We start from the raw sequence: 26,068 nt of genomic DNA on the forward strand, positions 1-26,068 counted from the left end.
ATTTTTTTTTCTGACAACAAAGCACAGAAAACGATGAGATAAAAACTTACGCTTTCACGATTTCTACCCCTTGAGGAGGACTTCATACCCCTTGCGCACTCACGTGTAAGACCCTTCGTCATTCCTGTTCTCCTGCCTCTTTCCAGGTAACTTACAAAATGTCATTCCCAGCACTATTTTTGGATAAGTAAATCAATACAAGCAAACCTCACTCTAGAAGAACAGACTTTGATCAGGAAAAGGCCCTTATATATTATGAAATGAATTTAAATCAGATATAATCAATATCATGCTATCCATTCTTAATTCTTTTGAGAAAAGAGGAACATTTTGGTGGATGGGGGACACAATTTGGTAACAGTTATCTACAGTGAAAATGTACATAACTTTTGATGCAGCAAGTTAGCATTTAGGAATTTATCATATGGATTCACCCTATGGCTTCAGTCACATCAGAACACAAGGATGCAAGTACGTGGGCTGTTAATCATAGTATTGTTTGACATGGTAAACATACATGGAGACCAGAGGGACTGATGGACAAATTATGGTACATTCATGAGATGATATTCTAGGTATCTGTTAAAAAGAATGAGGTAGACATGCAGGAGTCGATCTGCACAGATGCCCACACTTTGTCATAAAGTGAAAAAAGCAAGTTATGGAACATGAGACAGAGAGCGACCCTATTTTTTCCTTTTCTCTCCCACTAAGGAGAATTCTTGGCTTCTCCATCCCTTTTCTCCTTGTCACCTTTCCTTCCCCACCCACCGCGCCAGTAGGCATATTTAATAGATCAGGATTGGGACCGAGTTGCTCCCCAAGAAAGACAAGAAGAAGACAGAAAGTGAGGAAAGGAGGGAAAAGTGGGGCTTTGGAATATATTCAGACGAGTGCCTCACACATGGAAAAGTTCAGAAAGAAACTTACCATGGCTATCTTTAGGGAGTGGGACACAAGTGTGAAAGATGAGGATGATTTTTACCTTTCCGTCGTTTTGAAAATGTCCTTTCCTAGGAGTATGTATTATTCTTACAACAAAAATTAACAGAACGTGTGAATATATTGAAATGGACTTGAGGTCACGGGGAGGGGGAAGGGTAAGCTGGGATGAAGTAAGAGAGTGGTATGGACATATATACACTACCAAACGTAAAATAGATAGCTAGTGGGAAGCAGCCGCATAGCACAGGGAGATCAGCTCGGTGCTTTGAGACCACCTAGAGGGGTGGGATAGGGAGGGTGGGATAGGGAGGGTGGGAGGGAGACGCAAGCGGGGGGGGGGATGTGGGGATATATATATACATATAGCTGACTCACTTTGTTATACAGCAGCAACTAACACACCATTGTAAAGCAATTATACTCCAATAAAGATGTTAGAAAAAAATTAACAGAACGTGTGAATATATTGAAAGTCCTCCTCGAAGCCTTAAGAAGCCTCTGTACCTCTGTTATCAGCCTCTGGTTCCTAAAGAAAATCAACTTTAATTTGTATTCAACATAATTTAAATCTTAGTTTTCAAAACTATGTTCAGTTTTGTTTTTGTATTTCTTTCTCCTTTTTTTTAAAAAAAATTTATGGCCTACATTGATCATGCCGAGCAGACTTTCACGGGCTAGTCCAGGGGACCTCAGCGTGATCTGTCACACCTTCTTCAGTAAGAAAATGCTTTCCAAGTTCTAAACTACCAACTGGCAAACTAACTTTTGGAACCTAATTCGTCTTACAGCTGAGGTTTGACTGACTTGTATTTTTAAGTAAAATTTGGGAAATACCTTTACTTAATGTTGGTAGTGCTAACAGACAGATGACTGCATATATAATCACAGATACACACATAGATACTCTCAGGAGAAGTATTATGAGCTAATACTAAAGATTACACATTTAGTTGTATGTGAATTAATTCCAAATTGCTTTATGAAACATAAAGAACTTAATACTTTATGTTGCAGCATAAAAGGAACTTCTATTGAGTAAAAATAAATGATGGAGTGACAAGAAGGGAGCTGAGGGCAACGCGGTGATTTGGATAAAAATGGAATAATGGACACCTTCCCCTCTAAGGTCAGCAGTTAAGATTTAGCCAAGGTCAGCAGTGACAAAATCATCACTAGAGTCTTGACCTCAATCTAGTTGTTGAAAACAGTATATTAACACTGTAAAACTGTTACGGCAGATGGCAATCCAGTCACCTCTCAGTAACGCGTGCCTAACTGCCCGTGTCCTTGGCTACAGGTGGACAAAAAGCCCACCCGGAGCATTTGCCGGGAGACCGTGTAGACGGGGCAGGCCCACAGCGTGAGTTCCCTCATGCACACCTGCGGGGTGAAAACCACTGCCCACCTCGGGATTCCTACCTCACGCTCTAAGATTGTTAAAGGGCTTGCAGGGCATCTGACCTGTTAGTTCTTTATTTTCACTTTTGCCTGAGCTAAAGGGAAAAAAGGCCAAGTCTGTCGGCATCCACCCCTCTCATTTCTCTTAGCTCTGTTGGTCTGGATCACTGATAGCCCTTTCCTCTGCTACAACTTTGAAAGCAAACAGTTCAGATCTCACTCGTTTGAAGTGGATCATTGCAGATTTGATTTCTTGAAATACAGAACACCACAGAGCAACTCCTTAATAAGCTCCAGGGAGGAGAAACGGAGGGAAGCTTGGAAATGTGTCACCCAGCGTAAGAACAGAGGGTAAATTTACAGAGAGATCGTGACCTGCCCAACACCAGGGAAACATAACCAAAAGTATTCCAAACAACATGGAGTACATTCCGTGGACTTGGCCTCACTTACAAGAAAGGCCTCTTTGTTTGATTCAAGTTTAAGTCAGTGAAACTGCCAGTTAATTAAGGGGGTAAGAAAGTCCTTCAGAGAAGCCTTGGGGGCTATGGAGAAAAGAGGATTCAAAAGTACGCGGAGAACGAGCTCCCTCAAAGGCATGTGGCTTTCTTAATGAAGCCGGGGGACCAACATATATTCCTGTGCCTGGGCGGCGGGCTCAGCGCACTTCCAGCCCCAGACGGCAGCGGGGCGAGCGGCCGCTGAGGGGGTCTGGAGGAAAGAGGATTTTCCGTCTTTGTCTCCTGGCCGGATTCCATCCGCTCACCGGGCAGCCTGTGGTTTGGCGTCCTGAGCCCGAGCCCTGAGTTCAGAGGGGTAACGCCAACTGTCCCCAACCTGCCTCTCATTGCAACACAGAGAAGGAACGAAGCCTTATCTCTTTGTATTCAATTCATATTTTCTGAGAACCCACAAGATTCATCATACCTAACAGACATTTCACGCTCATGGGAAAGTCTACAGTCCCAGCCCTCAAGGCAATCTCTTATAAGTTTGATTAAAGCTGACTCACAGTCTGGATTCCGAAGCTGTTCAACCACAAGGCACCGGGAGAAACCACCTAGAGAAGTTCTGAAAAACACCCTCAGGGTCACCCTGGTGCCGTGGCTGGCCTATGGACTTCTGCCATGCACCTGGCTGGTGGGTCTATGCCATCTTTAGGCTCTTCTCTGTCTGCACCGTGCTCCTGGCTTCCTGACCAAATGTGTCATTTCCGGCTTCCTCCCTTTGCCCGGACTGACATCCCAGATCCTGGACTTGCTTCTGTTCTTAGCGTGTTGATCCTGGTAACTTCCCAGCCCTGGTGTCTTCTGAGGCTCTTCCTCAAGTGGGGACAGACGGCGCCCTGGGCTCTGCCTCCCTCCCCTCCTTCCCTGAGGACCACTCCCCTGCCGGTTGCCCATGTTGCATAGGTCTAGACCTGGATCCTCCCTTTCCTCAGCCCCTTAGGGCTGACATCGTGTCTGCACGGTCTTCAGAGCTGGGAAACTCAGTATCTGCCTGGAATGGTGCCCCTCCTCCGCAGGGGCCTCCCCCAGCCTCCCCAGGTCCCAGATGCTTGCAGGGCACCTTCCCCGCAGTGAGTGACCTTGTTCTGTGCTGGAGGCGGCTATCGCAACCTCAGATGATGGTATATGCGTCTCTGTGCCCTTTCTTCTGGACTGATCTATCTCATCTTCCAAACGTATGTTCTTAGCCCACTGCAAACCAGGGTCCCACACCCACCCGCACCAAATTATCAGCACTAGACTTCAACACTGCCCTCCCTCCGAAAGCTCCCCTGAGTTACCAGAACGTCTAGGGGCAAAACACGCAATGGTCTGGAGGAGCTGAGGCCGGTCAAGAAATAATTCATTACCAGAGGTTCCTTCCCCTGACTCAATGACATGTTTGAGCAGGGCTGTCTCCCTGCTCTCCTGCTTGGGTCATAAGGTGATTATGAGGTCAAATGGTTCAAGTGAAGGCACCCCGGGAACCATAAAGCCCTGAGAAATGGAAGAAACCAGTACTGCTGTCAGCCAGGTGGAGGGTCCCACACCAGCGTCCTCACCTAGATCGGCAGGGCTAAGGCCACAGGCCGCAGCCCCCAGGCTACGTCTGTGCCAAGCCCCTCTCTGCTCCCCCAAACTCTGTACTTGCCTCTGCCATGGCGAGCACTGCACCTTATTACAAGCACTAGCTCCACGTGCAGACAGCATTTCATCAGTCCCTGCACACCCACAGTGCCTGACACACGGAAGGAACTTCACAAATGAGGAATGAACGCATCAATGAACCAAGGTGTGGTTTTACACACTGACTGAGAAGCAGATGGAACACTCTTACAAAGCAGCAGCGATCAGGATGATGTCAGGCTCTCGCGAGCCTCTGCCCCAAGTAAAGACACTGTATCCCTTACTTTAGCCCCTCCCCGGACTCACCTGTACGGCTCCATGGTCCGAATGCCGTAGAACAATGCCTCCTCCAGCAGCCCGAGGTTGATGCAGGCGTCCATGGCACAGTCGAGCACCTTCAGCTGGTAGATGTTGATATCGGGAAGCCGCTCAGCGTTGCTGCTTAGGATCGCCTGGCACATGGCCAGAACCTGTTCCCACTCTGTTATTAACCTTAGTTAAGGATTCATTGTCTTCATCAAGAAAAAACAAAAGTAAAATGAGATTCTCGAAAAGGCTGAAGAGCTCCCAGGCACAGGAGGGAAGGAAGCGCCCATTATTTTGCACAGATGAGAGCTGCCTGAAAACACACTTGAGAAACAAAAACATGTAAGTGGTGTCTCAGAGAAGGAAATTCTGTTTACATCAACAAACCATCTTCCAACCAAGCCTGTGCTTTGAGGGATTAGATTTCCAGAGAACCATTCTTCCTTCCTATTCCTACATGTATTCTCTTTAAACCTAGCCATGGAATAAATGCAGCTGTTTATTAAATGAGCTAAAGAGTAAGTTAGTTCAGTTTAAAATTATTTACTCTGTTAGTTTCTGTTTCAAAAACGATCTGAAATTAAAGAAGCTTTAGAGAGACTCCTTTTAAAAAGGGAGGACCTCATTTTTGCTTCCGTGTCATTTGAACCTTGGGCATATAAGAAACCAAAAACACAACCCCAGGCACACACTAGGGGAAACAACTTAAAGAAATCCATTTCCACTGGATCTCAAATTTAAGGTTTTTGATTATAAAACAAAAGTGATTCAAGTCTATACTTAACCAAATAAAGGTATTCTTATTTTAAACCCCCAAAGTAAAAGATAAATATTAAGAACATGTGGCTTATGTACATTAATTGCAGGCAGGGGGAAAGGATGCTTTAAAAAGGGTGGGGAGAAGACCCAATCTTCACTTCGGAGCCACAATGACTTTCCGATTAACCGTGAGTCCATAACTTACTCTCATGGAGCCCAGTGCGGCCTCACTTTTTAAAACTGACGAGGCAGTCAGACGACTGAGGACGTGGTGTATGCAGCGTGCCTCGAGTCCTGCAGGTGAACTCCCTCAGAAGCACAGCTGCAGGTGAGAGAGAAGGCAGGCCCCAGGGACCTGACACAGTTTTTTCCCTTTGATGCTGTGTTAGGCACGGCCGAGGCCAAGGAGGACGCTAGGCTGGGACTGCCCAGCTCCCGCTCCTCCCTCACCTGCAACCTGTGTAGCTCCGACTTCATCTGCTTCCATAGGCTGGAATTCCACAGGGCGCAAGGTTTGCAGATTTACAGAAATGGCACAGTGTTTGACCGCAGAAGAAGCTGGATTTAAGATATACAGATTGCCAACAAACACGTGAAAGGATGCTCAACATCACTAATCATTAGAGAAATGCAAATCAAAACTACAATGAGATATCATCTCACACCGGTCAGAATGGCCATCATCAAAAAATCTAGAAACAATAAATGCTGGAGAGGGTGTGGAGAAAAGGGAACCCTCTTGCACTGTTGGTGGGAATGTAAATTGATATAGCCACTATGGAGAACAGTATAGAGGTTCCTTAAAAAACTAAAAATAGAACTCCCACGTGACCCAGCAATCCCACTACTGGGCATATACCCTGAGGAAACCATAATTCAAAAAGAGTCATGTACCACAATGTTCATTGCAGCTCTATTTACAATAGCCAGGACTTGGAAGCAACCTAAGTGTCCACTGACAGATGAATGGATAAAGAAGATGTGGCACATATATACAATGGAGTATTACTCAGCCATAAAAAGAAACGAAATTGAGTTATTTGTAGTGAGGTGGATGGACCTCGAGTCTGTCATACAGAGTGAAGTAAGTCAGAAAGAGAAAAACAAATACCGTATGCTAACACATATATATGGAATCTAAGAAAAAAAAAAAGGTCATGAAGAACCTAGGGGTAAGACAGGAATAAAGACACAGACCTACTAGAGAATGGACTTGAGGATATGGGGAGGGGGAAGGGTAAGCTGTGACAAAGTGAGAGAGTGGCATGGACATATACACACTACCAAACATAAAATAGATAGCTAGTGGGAAGCAGCCGCATAGCACAGGGAGATCAGCTCGGTGGTTTGTGACCACTTAGAGGGGTGGGATAGGGAGGGTGGGAGGGAGACGCAAGAGGGAAGAGATAAGGGAACATATATATATATGTATAACTGATTCACTTTGTTATAAAGCAGAAACTAACATACCATTGTAAAGCAATTATACTCCAATAAAGATGTTAAAAAAATAAAAAAATAAAAAAATAAAATAAATCTAAGCTAGTTCTGCCATTGGTCAGATTTGAGGTTCTGAGGACATCACCTGTGCTTTGAAGTAGGCCAGAAATAAAAATGCCTAATGTCGCTGTAAGAATTAAATAAGATACTGTATGTAAAGTTTTTAAAAAACGCTTCACGTGTTCTCTCCTGAGCCAGGCAGAATTGTGTACCTGGGACACAGTGGGAGAACATTTAGTGTCTTGCACAAGATCATACTGCTCAAATATCAGTGCGTTCCTCCTTCTTTTACTGTGCCATGACCTCCAAGCGTGACCAGCTTAAGGAAGATGGGTCAGTGGAGTAAGGTTGATGGCATTTCCCCGCCATACACCCACACCCTGCCCGACTCTCACACAGTCCAGGGCTCTCCGCCCCGCCTCCAGCTCAAAACCTCTTCCTCTGGTCCTAACACAGCATCCCCCATCCTGGACAGACGGCCCACCTGTCCTTTGCCCTCTCTCCGGCAAAATCTACCTTTTCCACCATTCAGACTCTCAGGGCACTGCTTTCCAACACATCAGTGAACACTTTTGATAAACCAATCAAGCCACTTGCGTGAGTGGGAGCTCCTATCTTTATTAACCCTCACAGGAAATATATTTTTCTTTCAGCGGGGGCCTCTGGTGTCATAATACCTTACCCCACAGGCCTGACTTCCTGGTTAGAACTTCAGGCCCCCTAACACATGGCTGAGGGCCTTTCTGTACATAACACTCTGTAATTTTAGGACGAGTCCTGTCTCTGAGGAGTTGCCTCTGGTCTCGGAAGAGGCACATTTATTGAAGAAAAGTGACTTGATGACTTTCTGTTGTACTCACCTGACGTGCATGTTTAAAGTTTGCTGCATGTGGCCCCCAGAGGCTGGGGGAAGCAGTATCTTAGGCAACGCACTGGTTTCGTAACAGACTGCCACGCTAACTTCTGTGGCTTTTCATCCTAGGATTAGATATTTGATGGATTGTCAGGAGGAATGCCTGTCTCTTACACAATGCCAGACATTTCTGTGGCAAGACTTTGACTCTATTTTAACATCATGTTGCATGACCTCCATAATTATTTGCCTGTTCATTTACATATGCTCCAACTCATTTTAAAGAGGTTTGAGGTGACAAGCCTTAGAAGTAAAAACCAGATGCAGCCGCTGACAGGAATACATCTACTTTATCCCCCAGCAAGCTGGGAGGGACCACATGACAACTTCCCTTCGAAACACTGGCAACAGTCACCTTGCAAACAAGGTAAACCTTTCCTGTAAAACACCTCAGTGAGCAAAAAAATGGAATAATTTTAACTAAGAGGCTTTTCTCCCAAGCTAATGCTGACCTGTATTTGCTCATAAATTTAGTCCCTGGCATTTTCTGGGTGTTTACCACAAGTCACTCTGCTCCAGTGAGGGGAGCAGGGCAGACAGCCCACCCAAAGAGAACAGACTATTGATGACAGAACAGGCACCTTTCTGCAGACTTTTCCATGACCATAAGACGATTGGGGGAAAAGAGAAAGGGAAACACAGTGAATCCACTTGGGAGTTAATCAACTCCTTGAGACTCAAAGACTGACAGACCACGGGCTCTTACAATCCTCCAGTGCTTACTGGGAGTGAGTCCTCCCGAGGTCCCCTCACTATTTACGCCAAGAAAATGTATTGTGAAGCAACTCCCATTGCCATTGCAGTCATGGTTGACTACAGTCATTAAATTATAAGGATTCCAAGTTATACTTTTTAGAGATGTAGGTTACGGGAGGAAGGGAATCCAGAAATTTGTTACCTTGTACACATAACGAGAGTACTACTTACTGTCCCACTAATCCTGCCTATAAATTTGGATTATCATCTAATGGTGGAGTGGAATTCATGCTGACCTTACCATATCTTCCTTAGCCATTACTGAAATTGTTGGCTGGGGTCAGGGATGCAACCTGTGACCACGGAACAGAATGAAGCTCTTTGGCTCGTGGAGAGGTCAAACCCTGGACATGGATTCATTAATACCAGGCTCCAACCAGTAAGGAAGCAATCCCACAAAACAACTCAATCCACAGGTAAAAGGATACTCCAATGTGCCTTCAGTTCTTCGATTTTTTTCAGGGATTCTTGAACTTCCTTCCATATTTGCTCATCACCAGTTAGCATATCAGCATCCTGTTCGGGCCAAATTAAAAGAACAGAGGAAGACAAATTCCTCAATTAAAAAATGGGCAAAGGATCTGAATAGATATTTCTCCAGAGAAGATATACAGATGGCCAATAAACACATGAAAAGATACTCAATATTATTAGCCATCGGGGAAATGCAAATCAAAACCACAAGGAGATATCATTTCATAACTAGGATGGTTATAATAAAAAAGATAATAACAAATGTTGGTAAGGTTGTGGAAAAATTGGAACCCTCATGCATTACTGGTAGGAATGTAAAATGGTGTAGCCACTTTGGAAAACAGTTTGGCAGTTATTCTAAAAGTTAAACACAGAGTTACTATACAACAATTCCACTCCATAGATGTATATGCAATAAAAATGAGAATATATGTTCACATAAAAACTTGTGCATAAATGTTCACAGCAGCATTATTCATAATAGCAAATAAAGTAGAAACAACCCAAATGCCCATCAACCAATGAATGGATAAACAAAATGTGGTATAGCCATACAATGGAATATTAGTTGACAATAAAAAGAAATCAAGTATGGGCTTCCCTGGTGGCGCAGTGGTTAAGAATCCTCCTGCCAATGCAGGGGACAAGGGTTCAAGCCCTGGTCCGGGAACTTCCCACATGCCGCGGAGCAACGAAGCCCATGCACCACAACTACTGAGCCTGCGCTCTAGAGCCCGCGAGCCACAACTACGGAAGCCCGCATGCCTAGAGCCTGTGCTCCGCAACAAGAGAAGTCAATGCAATGAGAAGCCCACACACCGCAACGAAGAGTAGCCTCTGCTCGCCGCAGCTAGAGAAAGTACGCACGCAGCAAGGAAGACCCAACGCAGCCAAAAATTAAAAAAAAAAAAAAAAAAAGAAATGAAGAACTAATACATGCTACAACATGGATGAACCTTAAAAAACATCATGCTTAGTGAAAGGAGCCAGTCACAAAGGACCACATATTGTATGATTCCACCCATATGAAATGCTCAGAATAGATAAATCCATAGAGACAGGAAAGTAGATTAGTAAATGACTAGGGCAGGGGGTGGTGGGTAGGGAGAACGGGGTGGGTGACTACTAATGAGTTTTTTGGGGGTGATGAAAATATTCTAAAATCAATCATGTTGATGGTTCCATAACTCTTTGAATACATGAAAAGCTATCGAATTGTACACTTTAACTGATTGAATTGTACCATATGTGAATTATATCTCAATAAAGCTTACATATATACTTATATGTATGTATGTATTTATCAGGAAGGGGAACAGAGTCAAGAGGAAGAATCATTTGTCAGGAGACCCATGGATAACACTTTTTTTTTTCTTCAAATAAATAAATTTATTTATTTATTTATTTATTTATTTATTTATGGCTGCATCAGGTCTTCATTGCTGTATGCGGGCTTTCTCTAGTTGCAGCCAGTGGGGGCTACTCTTCGTTGCGGGGCACGGGCTTCTCATTGCGGTGGTTTCTCCTGTTGCAGAGCACAGGCTCTAGGTGCACGGGCTTTAGTAGTTGTGGCACGCAGGCTCAGTAGTTGTGGCTCATGGGCTTAGTGACCCCATGGCATGTGGGATCTTCCTGGACAAGGGCTCGAACCCGTGTCCCCTGCATTGGCAGGTGGATTCTTAACCACTGAGCCCCCAGGGAAGTCCCTACACTTCAATCAAATATCGAGTTATCAATCAAAATGAAGTTAGGTAAAAGATGAGCATAGCTACACCCATGTGAACCAATGTTGACTTCTGCAAAAACTAAAAAAAAAAAAAATTTAAAAAGCAATTCAAAATGAAGGTAGGAGTTACCATTTATTCATTGTCTGTCCTCCTATTGAGTCCTCTATTTTTCCTGTATGTCCACATTTCAAGAGCTCAGTAGCCACGTGTGGCTGTGGCTACCATATTGGGCAGCACAGACAGAGAACAGTTCTATCATCACAGAAAGTTCTACTGGATGGCGCTGCTTTAAAGAGGTTAACCAAAGGGTAAGAAATTCTCATCAGACTCTACTCAAAACCAGGTGTTCCATATCCACTAGATTCTCAGTGGATGTCAGGGAGAAGAACCATTCTAGAAAGTGATATCAAATCATGGCCACCGTGGGGTGATGGTAAAGGTGAGGGAGGGAAGACTTTTTCAAACTATTAGCTCCCTGGAGATTCTTACATGCCTACTAGGGGAGGTTTATAGAATGACCCCTGTGAGAACCACTGCCAGAGTAAGCCTATGTTACTGTTGGGAAGATACATGTCACTCAAGTGTGCCAGGGCAGAAAAAAACGAGGGCCACCAAGTACCACAGAAAAGAGATCTCAAGAATGGGAGAGGCAGTGGGTGTGTGTAGGAGGAAATGTGTGCATTTGTGTGAGTGTGTCTGTGTGACAGGGCTTTATGAGTCTCTGTGTACATGTGTTGTACATATGTGTAATATAATAGGGTGGTTTTTAAAAAGACACCATAAGTGGGCCCTACTTCTTTTAGGAAATTCTAAGTAAGAACCTAGTGTTTTTTGTGTGTAAAAGGGAAATAAAAATCAATTGCTTTCAAAAGGTTAAACATCAATCTCCCTCTAAATACCTGCTCTAAGTCCGTCTCCATCTCCTGAAGCCACAGTTCCACTATAACACAAAAGCCTTTAGTAACTTCCTAGTGCCTCCCAGTTGAAGCCCCCATATTAAATCTTGACAACCATTCGACAGAGAAATTAAAACCTTTACAGACAAGCAAAAGTTAAGAGAATTCAGCACCACCAAACTCGCTTTACAACAAATGCTAAAGGAACTTCTCCAGGCAGGAAACACAAGAGAAGGAAAAGTCCTACAAAAACAAACCCAAAACAATTGAGAAAATGGTAATAGGAACATACATATCGATAATTATCTTCAATGTAAATGGATTAAATGCTCTCACCAAAAGACATAGGCTGGCTGAATGGATACAAAAACAAGACCCATATATATGCTGTCTACAAGAGACCGACTTCAGACCTAGGGACACATACAGACTGAAAGTGAGGGGATGAAAAAAGATATTCCATGCAAATGGAAACCAAAAGGAAACTGGAGCAGCAATTCTCATATCAAACAAAATAGACTTTAAATAAAGACTATTACAAGAGACAAAGAAGGACACTACATAATGATCAAGGGATCAATCCAAGAAGAAGAGATAACAATTGTAAATAGTTACACACCCAACACAGGAGCACCTCAATACATAAGGCAAATGCTAACAGCCATAAAAGGGGAAATCGACAGGAACACAATTACAGTAGGGGAATTTAACACCGCACTTTCACCAATGGACAGATCATCCAAATGAAGATAAAAAAGGAAACACACGCTTTAAATGACACATTAGACAAGATGGACTTAACTGACATTTATAGGACATTCCATCCAAAAAACAACAGAATACACTTTCTTCCCAAGTGCTCATGGAACATTCTCCAGGATAGATCATATCTTGGGGCACAAACCAAGCATCGGTAAATTTAAGAAAACTGAAATCATATCAACTATCTTTTCCAACCACAACGCTATGAGACTAGATGTCAATTACAGGAAAAAAACTGAAAAAAACACAAACACATGGAGGCTAAACAATACATTACTAAACAACCAAGAGATCACTGAAGAAATCAAAGAGGACATTAAAAAATACCTAGAAACAAAAGACAATGAAAACATGATGACCCAAAACCTATGGGATGCAGCAAAAACAGTTCTAAGAGGGAAGTTTATAGCAGTACAATCCTACCTCAAGAAACAAGAAATATCTCAAATAAACAACCTAATCTTACACCTAAAGCAACTAGAGAAAGAAGAACAAAAAAACCCCAAAGTTAGCAGAAGGAAAGAAATCATAAAGATCAGATCAGAAATAAATGAAAAAGAAATGAAGGAAACAATAGCAAAGATCAATAAACTAAAAGCTGGTTCTTTGAGAAGATAAACAAAATTGATAAACCATTAGCCAGACTCATCACAAAAAAAAGGGCGAAAACTCAAATCAACAGAATTAGAAGTGAAAAAGGAGAAGTAACAACTGACACTGCACAAATACAAAGGATCATGAGAGATTACTACAAGCAACTCTATGCCAATAAAATGGACAACCTGGAAGAAATGGACAAATTCTTAGAAAAGCACAACCTTCCAAGACTGAACCAGGAAGAAATAGAAAATATAAACAGACCAATCACAAGCAATGAAATTGAAACTGTGATTAAAAATCTTCCAACAAACAAAAGCCCAGGACCAGATGGCTTCACAGGCGAATTCGATCAAACATTTAGAGAAGAGCTAGCACCTATCCTTCTCAAACTCTTCCAAAATATAGCAGAGGGAGGAACACTCCCAAACTCATTCTACAAGGCCACCATCACCCTGATACCAAAACGAGACAGAGATGTCATAAAAAAAGAAAACTACAGGCCAATATCACTGATGAACACAGATGCAAAAATCCTCAGAAAAATACTAGCAAACAGAATACAACAGCACATTAAAAGGATCATACACCATGATCAAGTGGGGTTTACCCCAGGAATGCATGGATTCTTCAATATATGCAAATCAATCAATGTGATACACTATATTAACAAATTGAAGAAGAAAAACCGTATGATCATCTCAATAGATGCAGAAAAAGCTTTCGACAAAATTCAACACCCATTTATGATAAAAATCCTCCAGAAAGTAGGTATAGAGGGAACTTTCCTCAACATAATAAAGACCATATATGACAAACCCACAGCCAACATCATCCTCAATGGTGAAAAACTGAAACCATTTCCACTAAGATCAGGAACAAGACAAGTTTGCCCACTCTTACCACTATTATTCAACATTATTTTGGAAGTTTTAGCTGCAGCAATCAGAGAAGAAAAAGAAATAAAAGGAATCCAAATCGGAAAAGAAGAAGTAAAACTGTCATTGTTTGCAGTTGACATGATACTATACGTAGAGAATCCTAAAGATGCAACCAGAAAACCACTAGAGCTAGTCAATGAACTTGGTAAAGTAGCAGGATATAAAATTAATGCACAGAAATCTCTTGCATTCCTATACACTAACAACGAAAGATCTGATAGAGAAATTAAGGAAACACTCCCATTTACCATTGCAGCAAAAAGAATAAAATACCTAGGAATAAACCTACCTAAGGAGACAAAAGACCTGTGCACAGAAAACTATAAGACACTGAATAAAGAAATTAAAGATGATACAAACAGATGGAAAGATATACCATGTTCTTGGATTTCACAATCAACATTGTGAAAATGACTATACTACCCAAAGCAATCTACAGATTCAATGTAATCCCTGTCAAACTACCAATGGCATTTTTCACAGAACTAGAACAAAAAATTCCACAATTTGTATGGAAACACAAAAGACCCCGAATAGCCAAAGCAATCTTGAGAAAGAAAAATAGAGCTGGAGGAATTAGGCTCCCTGACTTCAGACTATACTACAAAGCTACAGTCATCAAGACAGTATGGTACTGGCACAAAAACAGAAATATAGATCAAGGGAACAAGACAGGAAGCCCAGAGATAAACTCACGCACATATGGTCACCTTATCTTTGATAAAGGAGGCAAGAATATACAATGGAGAAAAGACAGCCTCTTCAATAAGTGGTGCTGGGAAAACTGGACAGCTACATGTAAAAGAATGAAATTAGAACACTTCCTAACCCCATGCACAAAAATAAACTCCAAATGGATTACAGACCTAAATGTAAGGCCAGACACTTTAAAACTCTTAGAGGAAGACAGCGGCTGAACATTCTATGACATAAACACAGCAAGATCCTTTTTGACCCACCTCCTAGAGTAATGAAAATAAAAACAAAAGTAAACAAATGGGACCTAATTAAACTTAAAAGCTTTTGCACAGCAAAGGAAACTACAAACAAGAAGAAAAGACAGTGGGAGAAAATATCTGCAAACGAAGCAACTGACAAAGGATTAATCTCCAAAATATACAAGCAGCTCATGCAGCTCAATATCAAAAAAACAAACGACCCAATCCAAAAATGGGCAGAAGACCTAAACAGACATTTCTTCAAGGAAGATATACAGATTGCTAACAAACACATGAAAGGATGCTCAACATCACTAATCATCAGAGAAATGCAAATCAAAACTACAATGAGGTATCACCTCACACAAGTCAGAATGGCCATCATCAAGAAATCTACAAACAATAAATGCTGGAGAGGGTGTGGAGAAAAGGGAACCCTCTTGCACTGTTGGTGGGAATGTAAATTGATACAGCCACCATGGAGAACAGTATGGAGGTTCCTTAAGAAACTAAAAATAGAACTACCATAAGACCCAGCAATCCCACTACTGGGCATATACCTTGAGAAAACCACAATTCAAAAAGAGACATGTACCACAATGTTCATTGCAGCACTATTTACAATAGCCAGGACACGGAAGCAACCTAAGTGTCCATCAACAGATGAATGGATAATGAAGATGTGGCACATATATACAATGGAATAGTACTCAGCCATAAAAAGTAACGAAACTGAGTTACTTGTAGTGAGGTGGATGGACCTAGAGTCTGTCATACCGAGTCAAGTCAGAAAAAGAAAAACAAATACCATATGCTAACACACATATATGGAATCTAAAAAAAAAAAATGGTTCTGATGAACCTAGGGGCAGGACAGGAATAAAGATGCAGATGTAGAGAATGGACTTGAGGTCACGGGGAGGGGGAAGGGTAAGCCAGGATGAAGTGAAAGAGTGGCACTGACATATATACACTACCAAACGTAAAACAGATAGCTAGTGGGAAGCAGCCGCATAGCACAGGGAGATCAGCTCGGTGCTTTGCGACCACCTAGAGGGGTGGGATAGGGAGGGTGGGAGGGAGATGCAAAAGGGAGGGGATATGGGGATATATGTATACGTATAGCTGATTCACTTTGTTATACAGCAGAAACTAACACACTATTGTAAAGCAATTATACTTCAATAAAGATGTAAAAAAAAAAAATCTTGACATCCATGGCCATTCTTGATTAAATTTTTCTGTTTTATATTTCACTAGTGGCAGCTCAAATCTTAGGCTCTAGGCAAAATGTGTCACTTGTTAGACTCTGTAGTAGGCAGACACATGCATCCCCAAAGATGTCCACGTCCTGATCCCCAGAACCTGTGAATATGTTAGCGTACATGGCAAAGGGGAATTAAGTTGCAAGTGGGATTCAGACTGTTGGTCAGCTGACCTTAAAATTAAGAGACTGTCCTGGACTACCTAGGTGGGCCCAGTGGAATCACAAGGGTCCTTAAAAGTGGAAGGAGGCAGAAGAGAAGGTCAGAGCAATGTGATGTGAGGAGGACTTAACCTGCCTTTGCTGGCCTTGAAGACATAGGAAGGGACCCACAGAGCAAAGAGTACAGGCAGCCTGCAGAAGCTGGAAAAGGCAGGGAAACGGATTCTCTCCTGGAGCCTCCAGAAAGAATGTAGCCCTGCCAAGACTTTGATATTAGCCCAGTGAGGCCTGTGTGAGGCTTCTGACCTCCAGCACTGTAGATAATAAGTTTGTGTTAAGTCACTAATTTTATGATAATTGTTACAGCTGCCGTAGGAAACTAATACAGTCCCTAACATGCTTCTGCTCTTCTGGACACTGGGACTTGGTACATGCCCCTCCTGGTACCTGAAGGTAATTAATTCCATCACTCATCTATTCAATTAAAATTTACTGGGTGCCAACTGGGCATTGTTCTAGGCACTGAGGATAGAGCAGTGAAGACATCAGACAGTCACAGTGTTTACACTGAAGAGGGAGAAGGAGCATGGGATGACAGAAAACACACACACACACACACACACCCAAATTATATTTGTCAGAGGGAGAAACAAATAAACAGGGAAGAGCGATGGGGAGTACTAGTCCCAGGGAGTTTAGTGTGATCGGGGAAGGCATCGCTGAGAAGATGACTTATGAGTAAAGGAGGAGGTGAAGGAGCAGAGGTAAGAGTTCTAGGAAGAGGGAAAAGCCAGTCTTGAGGTGCAGAGGCAGAAGCAGGGCTGAATGTTCCAGGAACAGCAAGGAGGCTGGTGTGGATAGAGTTCCTGGGCTGTCGTTTGAGTGCATGTCATATTGTCCCCATTCCAACAGTAATATAGGTCTTATTCTTCTTTGATCCTACCTCTCCCAAATACCTACCACAGAACCATGTATGTAACAAAAGCTCAGTTAAATGTCTGTAGGATGGATTTGGAAGAAGAAAAGTAACATTTATTTGATAATGATCTGGATGACTCTTGTATGTATTTCAATTATTCCTCACAACATCCTTGTAGGGCATCAATACCTACAATTAACAAATGAAGCACAAGACCGTCTTAAAGCTTAAGTAACGGTTACAAATGTCCTTCTGCCCCTAACTGCCAGGGGTAAGATTCAAATTCAAGTCTGTCTGGCTCTGGAGCCCGTGCTCTTTCTACTGTCTTCGTGTTGAATTTGAATTTGTCTTTCTCCTAGGCTTGCTTAAAAGGTGAAACTCATGTTTGTGAGACAGTTAAGTTCAACACATACTCAACTCATGGTCCCTATGGTCTTCCTAGTCTTAGCACTTGGAAAAGGGCAATAAAATCCTCCAACGTGTAACCCACAGTGGAACTTGTATTCTTCCACCAAGCAGAGTGAGACCATGGCCCAAGGCAGAGCAATTTCATATGGGAATTATATTCACAGCGAAATCCCCACCATTATCTAATTAGCTGTTTTTTGGGTTGAGCCTAAGGCTTTATTTACTTAACAGAAGACCAGGCAAGTTTTGAAATTGTTTCCAAACATTCAGAAACAATAGCTCTTGGGAGCACTTTATACTGGAGCTGGACAAAGCTACATTCACTAACAGCTAGCCATCCACGCCAGGAGTGTTTCACCAAGGTGACAGTCTCCACTCACAGGTTCCCAGCGCACCTTACCTCGTTGCCATGTCCTGACCCTCCCGTCCCATTCAGTCACTTCTTCTGTAACTGTCTCTATAATGGGGTCTACCTCCCCTCTTCCCACACCAACCAGGTAGGAGGAGACCATTCACAGGGGTGTGTATGTGTGTGTGTGTGTGTGTGTGTGTGTAACATATATACACAAACAGAGAAACTACTCAGGGAAGCATAAGTTAAATCTTCTACTTTTTCACTTTGCAAATATAAGAGTAAATTAGTGTGCTCTTTTTCACAGTCCCTGACGTATGAAATTAGTAAATTTATTTCATTATTTCTTATCCAAATGTATCAAAGATGCTTGCTATCATTTAGGGAAAGAATTCCTTTTTGAACTTCAGCTTTACTATGTAAAAGGAGCTTGAATAGGTGAGTCCTGAAATTTGTTTTCAGTAGGGGGAGAACATTTTATATATATATATATATATATAATATATATATATTACATATATATTATATTATAATATATATTATAATATATATTATATATGTTATATATATGTTATATAATATATTATACATGTTATATGTTATATATATGTTATATAATATATTATATATGTTATATATATGTTATATATATATGATATATATAACATTATATATATATATATATAAAATAAAAGGTACTATTGCTGAGTTTTCTACAAACGATCAAAATAATTTGGACTACAGGCAGGATTCCTGAGAAGGTTCGCTCTGCTGGGAGATGATGAAGAGAATGAGGAACGTGTTGGTCGCAGCAACAACAGCACTTCTGCCCTGACCCATGTGTCCCTGGCAAGGCCTCCTTTGTGTGCCCTCAGCTTCCTCACTGGTAAAATGAGAAGGTGGTCTCATGACCACTTGAGCCTGGAGCAGTGCACAGCTAGTTCAGCTCTACTTCTGGTGACCACTCCCTCGCACAGCTCCAGTAAAGTCCTTAAAAAGTGTGTCTTCATTTTAAACAACAAACTCATGGAAATCGCTCATCTAAGGCAGGATTGTGCCAGCTGTTCTCAGAATCTTGGCAGGAATGAGTCTCCTGAATTTCTCCCTTCTCCCTTCGACCACTCAAGCTCCTCTACCTGTCCCACCCCCAGAGGCCAGGTGCAAACTCCCCACAACTGCAGTCACTGCTCTTGATACTTGATTCCTTCTCATTCGCCCCCTTTCTTTCCTCTCACAGCCCCACGCCCTGCCCGAATCTGACCCATCCCTGGCTCCATCTTACTGCCAATACACTTATTCTTCCAAGTGGAATCTTTTCCCTTTGGATTCTGTCAGGACTAGGATTGCAGTTTCCTGCTCTTTTCTTGGATCTCTATTTCCAATCATTTCTCCCGCTTTCTTCCCATTTGTCCCTTTTGGACACAGCATCAAATGTTCTCGATCAGGAAATGTTGTCTATCCGCCCTCTGAGGCAGCCCAGCCCTCCTGAGCCACCAGAGCCACTCTGCAAACCTCTCTCTTAGCACCAAGCTGTCATTAATGATCTACTGTTTCCTCAACTAGCTCAGAACTCCCTGAGGGACCACGACCTAATCATAACTATTCCCAGTGCCATCATGGTAAGTTATTCAGTAAATGTTTGGGGACAAAGTAGATGAATGTAGAGAGAGGAGTGATCCTCTACAATCCATAGGTAACAGTACTGTAAGAATAAAATACCTTAATTCCACAACAACAACAAGGACAATGTCAGCCAAGGAAACAGAAGATTGTTCTCTTCACTCCATACTCCTATCTTGTTTCTAATATTACTATACCATGATTATGTTGGAAAATGATGTGTTCTCAATGTAACTGCTGGGATTTACCAAATGCCCAGATACTGGTCTAGAACCTAAAGGTGACCGCTACCCACAGCATAAGAAACCCCACGCGAGCTCAGGACCCGTGCTGTGGGACAGCAGCATCAAGGCTGTCTGGGAGGGAGCTCTGTTCACTCCCCTGGCTTCTATCTCCAACATCATCCTAAGCCTCCTGCCACTCACCTGGCAGAGAGGTCCCTGCCCCCAGCTACCCGTGGATGGATCAGTGAGGCCATCTAAGTCCCCCCATACATGGCTGCTAAATAAATACCCTAACTTTATTCCCTTAAGAGTGAAAAATAGGTACCAGATGATATGCGATACTCCACTACGTCAAAGGGTGTCCGTCCACACAATTACATTCAATTGGCCAAATGCTTCCTCTAGGTTTCAAAGTAGGAAGCATCCCTGCCAGGTGCCAGTGGTTACTGTTAGAATTAGAAATCTGAGTTTCTTCAATAGGGCAAGGTTGGAGTCCAGCAAGACTGGCTGACCACATCCTTGGGAAAGTGACCAGTGGCTCTATCAGGCTCAAACATCAGAGGCAGCCATCCAGATCTACTTTGCATCTGGAACACTTAAACAGATGTGCTCACTTGGCTCACAAGTGTTTGATGTTGAAACTCTTGCACTGGGTTAATTTCAGATGGTTCACATTAAGAGGAAAAGGAGAAAGGCAATCTGCTTTCCAGTACTTCCTGTTACCCAATCCTCATGCAAACTCTAATTAGATTGGATTGGAGAGAGATGAGTACAGGCTAGGAAATAAAATTACTGAACACATAAACTTTTCCAGTAATTCGATAATTCTAGTGTCTTAAAAGAAGAGGAGGTTTGTTGTGTTTTGTTTTGTTCTGTTTCTAAAGCAAAACGAGGTTCAAATGTAGTGTCTGCACTTCAGACAGAGATTGGGAAGTCCTGAAATTCAAAATTATGAGGGAAACAAAGTATAATTTGCAGCGCTTTTGACCGAGGTACTCTAGTTCATGGACAATATACTGGGAACTAATAGATGAATATACAACATCATTCAAAAACCTTATGATTCACAGGAAACATCTCTGCTGGAACCAATTTCCACCTCCTCTGGAAAAAACTGAAAACACTTCAGATTTAACTTGAGGGGGAAAGTGGCTCTTTCATAAAGTGGAAAAAACAGTGGTTAAAAATAGAGCATTCACTATTATATCAACCACAAACCAGTCAATGGGCATTATGGACAGGGAAGAAGAATGTTCTCTCAATGAAGCATGTACAACTTGCAGAATGTTCTACTTAGCAATTAAGCAACGGTACACAATAACTGGAACTTAGTGAAAGGAGCACTGGATTTAGTCCTAAAATGAATCTCTGCTCCATAGCTGTGTGATCTTGGCCAGATATTTAACCACCCTGAAGCTAAGATTTTCAGTAGTAATAATTCTGCATAGATGCACTTTCTAACCCATTACCTTTGCACCCTCTAGAAGCACTAATGAATGTCATGAATGGCATAGTGGCCCGAGTTTTCAATAACCATCCTAGAGGGCAGGGGTCTGACTGGAGTCTGCTTTGTTTGGTGGGAGGGAGAAAAACAGTCTCAACCTAATATTAGGAGGAGGAACGAATTACAACGTAATCAAGAACCACTCTGCCATGCCCCTGCATCTCTGCATATTCCATTCCCCCTGCCTGGAAGGCTCTTCCTCAACCGAGTCATCCAGACAAACTTCTCTCGTGCACCAAAACCCTCCAATCTTCACAGGCACAATCTGTCGTGTACCTTCCACTGGGTTCCGTGATAACTGCAGCAATGGGTCACACTGATGCAGATGAAAAGGATGCCATCCAGATGCAGATGGAGTACAATCACCTTGCAAAGGTTCTTTCTTTCACCTACTTCGTAAAATGGTGAAATCTCCGTGCCTGCAAGTGATGTGCACAAACAGTCTACAGCAGGGCTCAAAACTCTGCGTCTCCAAGAGCTCCAGCCTCCTGCCCCCTCGCAGCCCCCGAGCTGGCAGACCCCAGACTAGATGACTTCTTCTCAGGCTGGCAAGCCTTCTCCAGATAGCCATCCTGTCACTGCCTTGGATCCAGGGGAGGAGCATTTGGGCAACCAGGAGCACTAAAGCCCAGTCCAAACAAGTGCTGACGCTGAGGGGGAGGCTCATGAAACCACCTGGGCCCCCGGCAGCGCTGTTCCACTTCACCACCATTGAACTTTCTGTTCCCGCTGCAGCTGTCAGCATGTGTCAATGCCCATCTAACTCGATGCCTCAGGACTCTAATGCAACTACAGATTGCCACTAGGCCATACACTAGAACCAACTGCGGGGTCAAGGTTAAATGTCCAGGAACACAGAATTGCCAGGAGGAAGGCGAATGTCCCTTTGGGGCTTCTAGGAAAGTGACCAAAGCCTTGAGTGTGACTGAGAACCATCAAAGGCCTTTCCCAGCTACGACCTCAACACCTCCCCTCCCTCTGTGCTGGGTATTCCCAAAGCAGTGACTAAAACTCCTTCTCCGAGAATTAAGCTCATTTGCTTATATGAAATCAGGTCAATTTAGAGGAAATAAAAAGCAGCTGGCACCCACACACTTGGGGGAGTCTGAGAGCCTACCCGTGCCAGTGGCGTTTGCTGCAAACCTGCCTTTAGTGCAACAGTGTGCGGATCAGCGTACTGGCTGATATGCAAAGGCAGCCGAAGATTCAACGGAGACGCGGAAGCAGCAGACACTTCCTACCACCCTCCTCCACGAGAAAGACATGTTCCTGAGAATACAGAACGGGCTTGCACGCAGCAGAAGGCTACTGGCTCTGTTTGCAAAAAAGCACGTTTAAGGAGACTCTGTCGCAACTCCCAGCAGAGTCCTGCCGATCTCGTTGTGTAAACACCACAAGATGGAAGGTTTGAGACTGGGAAAAATGCAAACATTTTACAGGAAAAACTGTTGTAATGGCAACCCTCATTAAGGCAAAGTATACCCCCAAATTTCAGGACAGGTTTTGTTTTAATGGAGATGCAAACCACAGCCCTCACCTCCTCCTGCCTGTCACACCTCCACCTCATCTTTCCTTCTTTGGGAACAGCTGCTTTCACTTTCCTCTGCAAACACAGAGGAAAACGCTCGGAACCGCAGCAGAACAGTTTCAAGTTAGGTCTAAGGGGCAGTGTTCTGAGTGCGACGGTTAGCATGACCTGGACGTGGTTCCTCCAGAGACATTTATAAATAGGATGAACAACAGCAGGATGTGGGTTCTGTGCTCATGGCATATGGGAGTGTGTGACAGGCAGCACCGTGAAATGGAAATAAGGAGGCTGGAGCCCCAAGCCCAGCTCTGCTGCTGGCCAGCTGTGCCCCCTGTAGGCTAACAATGCCTCCTGGCTCAGCTTCCCCAGGTGAGAACCTGATTAAGGTTACCATGGAGATGGAAACTAATCCTTGCACTCCATTAGTCACCTGTGTATACAGTGTCTGTTGCGCGTAAAGAGAGACCTGAAATTCTGATGGGAGAGACTTTGGAATCTGTGGTTGTGCAACAGACTGCAAACACCTTCATTCTGTTTTAAGCTGATTTTTCTCACGTATAAAATACACCAGTCAGAGCAGAGAGAGTATGCAGAGGACTGAACAAAGACTAGACCCAGCCCAGTACTGCACTCTGCCAACCAAAGAACTTGACAATGATTATTTAATCCACACATCTCCTCAAACGCTTGCATGTATAATGATTAGAGTGGGCAACTTTCCAAACTCACACGAGAATACGGTATTTGCTTATCTGCTAAAGCAAGCACATCAGATTATTTAATCTGTGGTCTCAAACTGAGGGACTAGTTTAGTTGGGGTCCACACTAACGATTTCAGATAATGAGTCCTGGACAGAAGTCTAGACATGCTTTGTTAGGAGGTAATCGTAAGCGTAACCAAAGGAAATTATTTAATGTGACATCAGAATCTGTCCCTTAACACCAGTGAAGGCCATTTCTGCTAGCTTCCCCTACCTTTTCATAGCTGGCTTGCACCAGCTCTTCACCAGTTCTTACTAACACCCTGTAAGGAAGCACTGAAATCCACAGACCATGTGCCAGACGGGCAAAAAGTTCAAAAGAAATATGTCCCGGTTTGAGGGAAGAATTATCTTTAATATCTCAGTCATATTTTCAAAAAGAAAGCAGTCAGAATTGCATTTGTCTCTCAGAGGAGAAACACCAGTGCTACTCCAGTTATTCTAAAACAATTCTGTCATCTGTGAGTTAATCCACACAGAGCTCTGTTCCTGGAAGCTGGCGGGAGTGGGGGGAAGGGTCATTCCAGAGGGCATCACTCATAAGCTGAGGGTCTGGCAGGGAGACCACTCCTTCTAAGGTCTGGGAGAGGAGGTGACCAAATTCCATGGTTCAGCTCTTTTCTGTACCCATGAGAGACCCCGCACAAAATCACCAGGACTCAGATGCTCTTCCTGGCAACTGTGCATGCCGTGGAAGTGAAGTGCTGGCCGAAGGCTCGGTGAGCATTCCCTGGCGCCCCACCAATAGAAAGCACACGTCTGCATTTTATATTGCAGGAAACTCCAATCTGGCCCTCAGCCACGGGACCTTTTTATAATGTCAAAGATAAAAGCACTGGCCATGTTTGGTACCCTGCCTCCACCTCCATTCTCTTGTAACCATCTCATAAACCAAGCAGGCATTACTGTTAACAGAGCCTTCCAGACAAAAGTCTGGTGGAGCTTCATAAACATTACCAGATGATGATCAGAGATGTCCCCACTTCACAGGAAGAGAAAGAGGTACAGGAAGGGGCAAGTGGTTTCACGGAGGGCATGCTGGAAATCCTGCGGACAACTGGAAACACACACTCAAGTATATACTCAGAATATTCCTGCTCCTAAAGAATACTCACTGAGTCATGGGCATCTTTCACTAGGACCTGGCATGCTGGCAACGTCAAATCTCAAATCTGCCCCAAAATAGTATAGGTATAACCTGTACACTGATGTCTCACAAGGTCCCTACCAAATTTTGGGTGTCCAAAATGTCATTCTGGGTGTACAAGATGGCCTAATTCTCTCTTTTCATAGCCCTTGACCCAGGGAATGCAATGATGCCAGCCACAGAGGATTTATAAAATCATTACCTCTTAATCAGTTTTTATTTTCTTTGTGAGTCATACTCTGTGGGTCAAAGTATATAGCTCCAGCTGTTTTCCTTTAACATTTCTGTTTCATTATTTGTTTAACTTCCCAGATTACTTGAAAGTAAGATTCTAATATTAGTCAATGCTCATCATCAATTAGAATATGCATGGAATTCTTTTCTGGAAGTAGACAAATATGAAAATCCCTCTTGCTCTGTACACGTGTAGACAGAACTTCATTCAGAGAGTTTAACACATGAGAGAACCTGATTTTCATCACCAACGGGAGCTGAACTCTTTGGGATATGCCTATTTTACATCTATCAGAGGCTGTAGCTCACTCTGGGAGGCTACAGAGCGCTGACTTCCTGACGCATCCTACCAATAACGTACAAACAGCAGATGCACCAGGAATGTGCTTTAAGGGATACCAAGGTCTCTGACTTTGTTCCAAACTCAGACCTATTGTTCCTCCAGCTTTGGTTCTCTTCCCTGCTGTCAGGGCCTGATGCAGTGGGTATATTTTTAGAATCACCTGAAGAACTTTTTAAAATACAGAGGCCCAGGTCTCCTCTAGGCAAATGATAGCAGAATCCCTCAGGGGCGGGCAGGTGTCTGCATTCTTTATAAGTTCCCCAGGTTATTCCACCACACAGTCAGGACCAAGGACCACACCTGGTCTTTGCTGCCTCAGTCATTGGTTCTAATCTCTTCGATCCTACTTGTCACTTTTCTTGCAAGACTCGCTGCAAGCGTTTCATGGTTTAGGCTTATTTTCCTGGTCTACTCAATCAACAGTTACATCTCCCATGCTCTCTGCTTCTGCACAGATGAGTTTGTTTAGAATAGACACAAAAAGTGACCAAGTCCACGGCACTATGATTGTCTTAAGCTCAACACATGCCAACGCTTCCAAATGTACCCTAGGGCTAGGCATTGGAACTGCAAAGA

At 43.2% G+C, this 26,068-nt stretch overlaps 1 protein-coding gene across 1 annotated transcript in view; it reads right to left on the reverse strand.

Annotated features, from left to right (window-relative positions):
• The window catches only part of SMYD3 (SET and MYND domain containing 3), a 707,726-nt gene that overhangs the window by 105,513 nt on the left and 576,145 nt on the right, over positions 1 to 26,068 (reverse strand). The window contains exons 9-10 of the mRNA XM_068538514.1: positions 9,120 to 9,207; positions 4,764 to 4,938 (exon numbers count right to left, since the gene is read on the reverse strand). Coding sequence (XP_068394615.1) covers positions 4,764 to 4,938; positions 9,120 to 9,207 — 263 coding nt within the window. The remainder of the gene's footprint in view (positions 1 to 4,763; positions 4,939 to 9,119; positions 9,208 to 26,068) is intronic.

The sequence above is a fragment of the Eschrichtius robustus genome, chromosome 3 (genome assembly GCF_028021215.1).
Source record: "Eschrichtius robustus isolate mEscRob2 chromosome 3, mEscRob2.pri, whole genome shotgun sequence".
Classification (NCBI taxonomy): Eukaryota; Metazoa; Chordata; class Mammalia; order Artiodactyla; family Eschrichtiidae; genus Eschrichtius; species Eschrichtius robustus.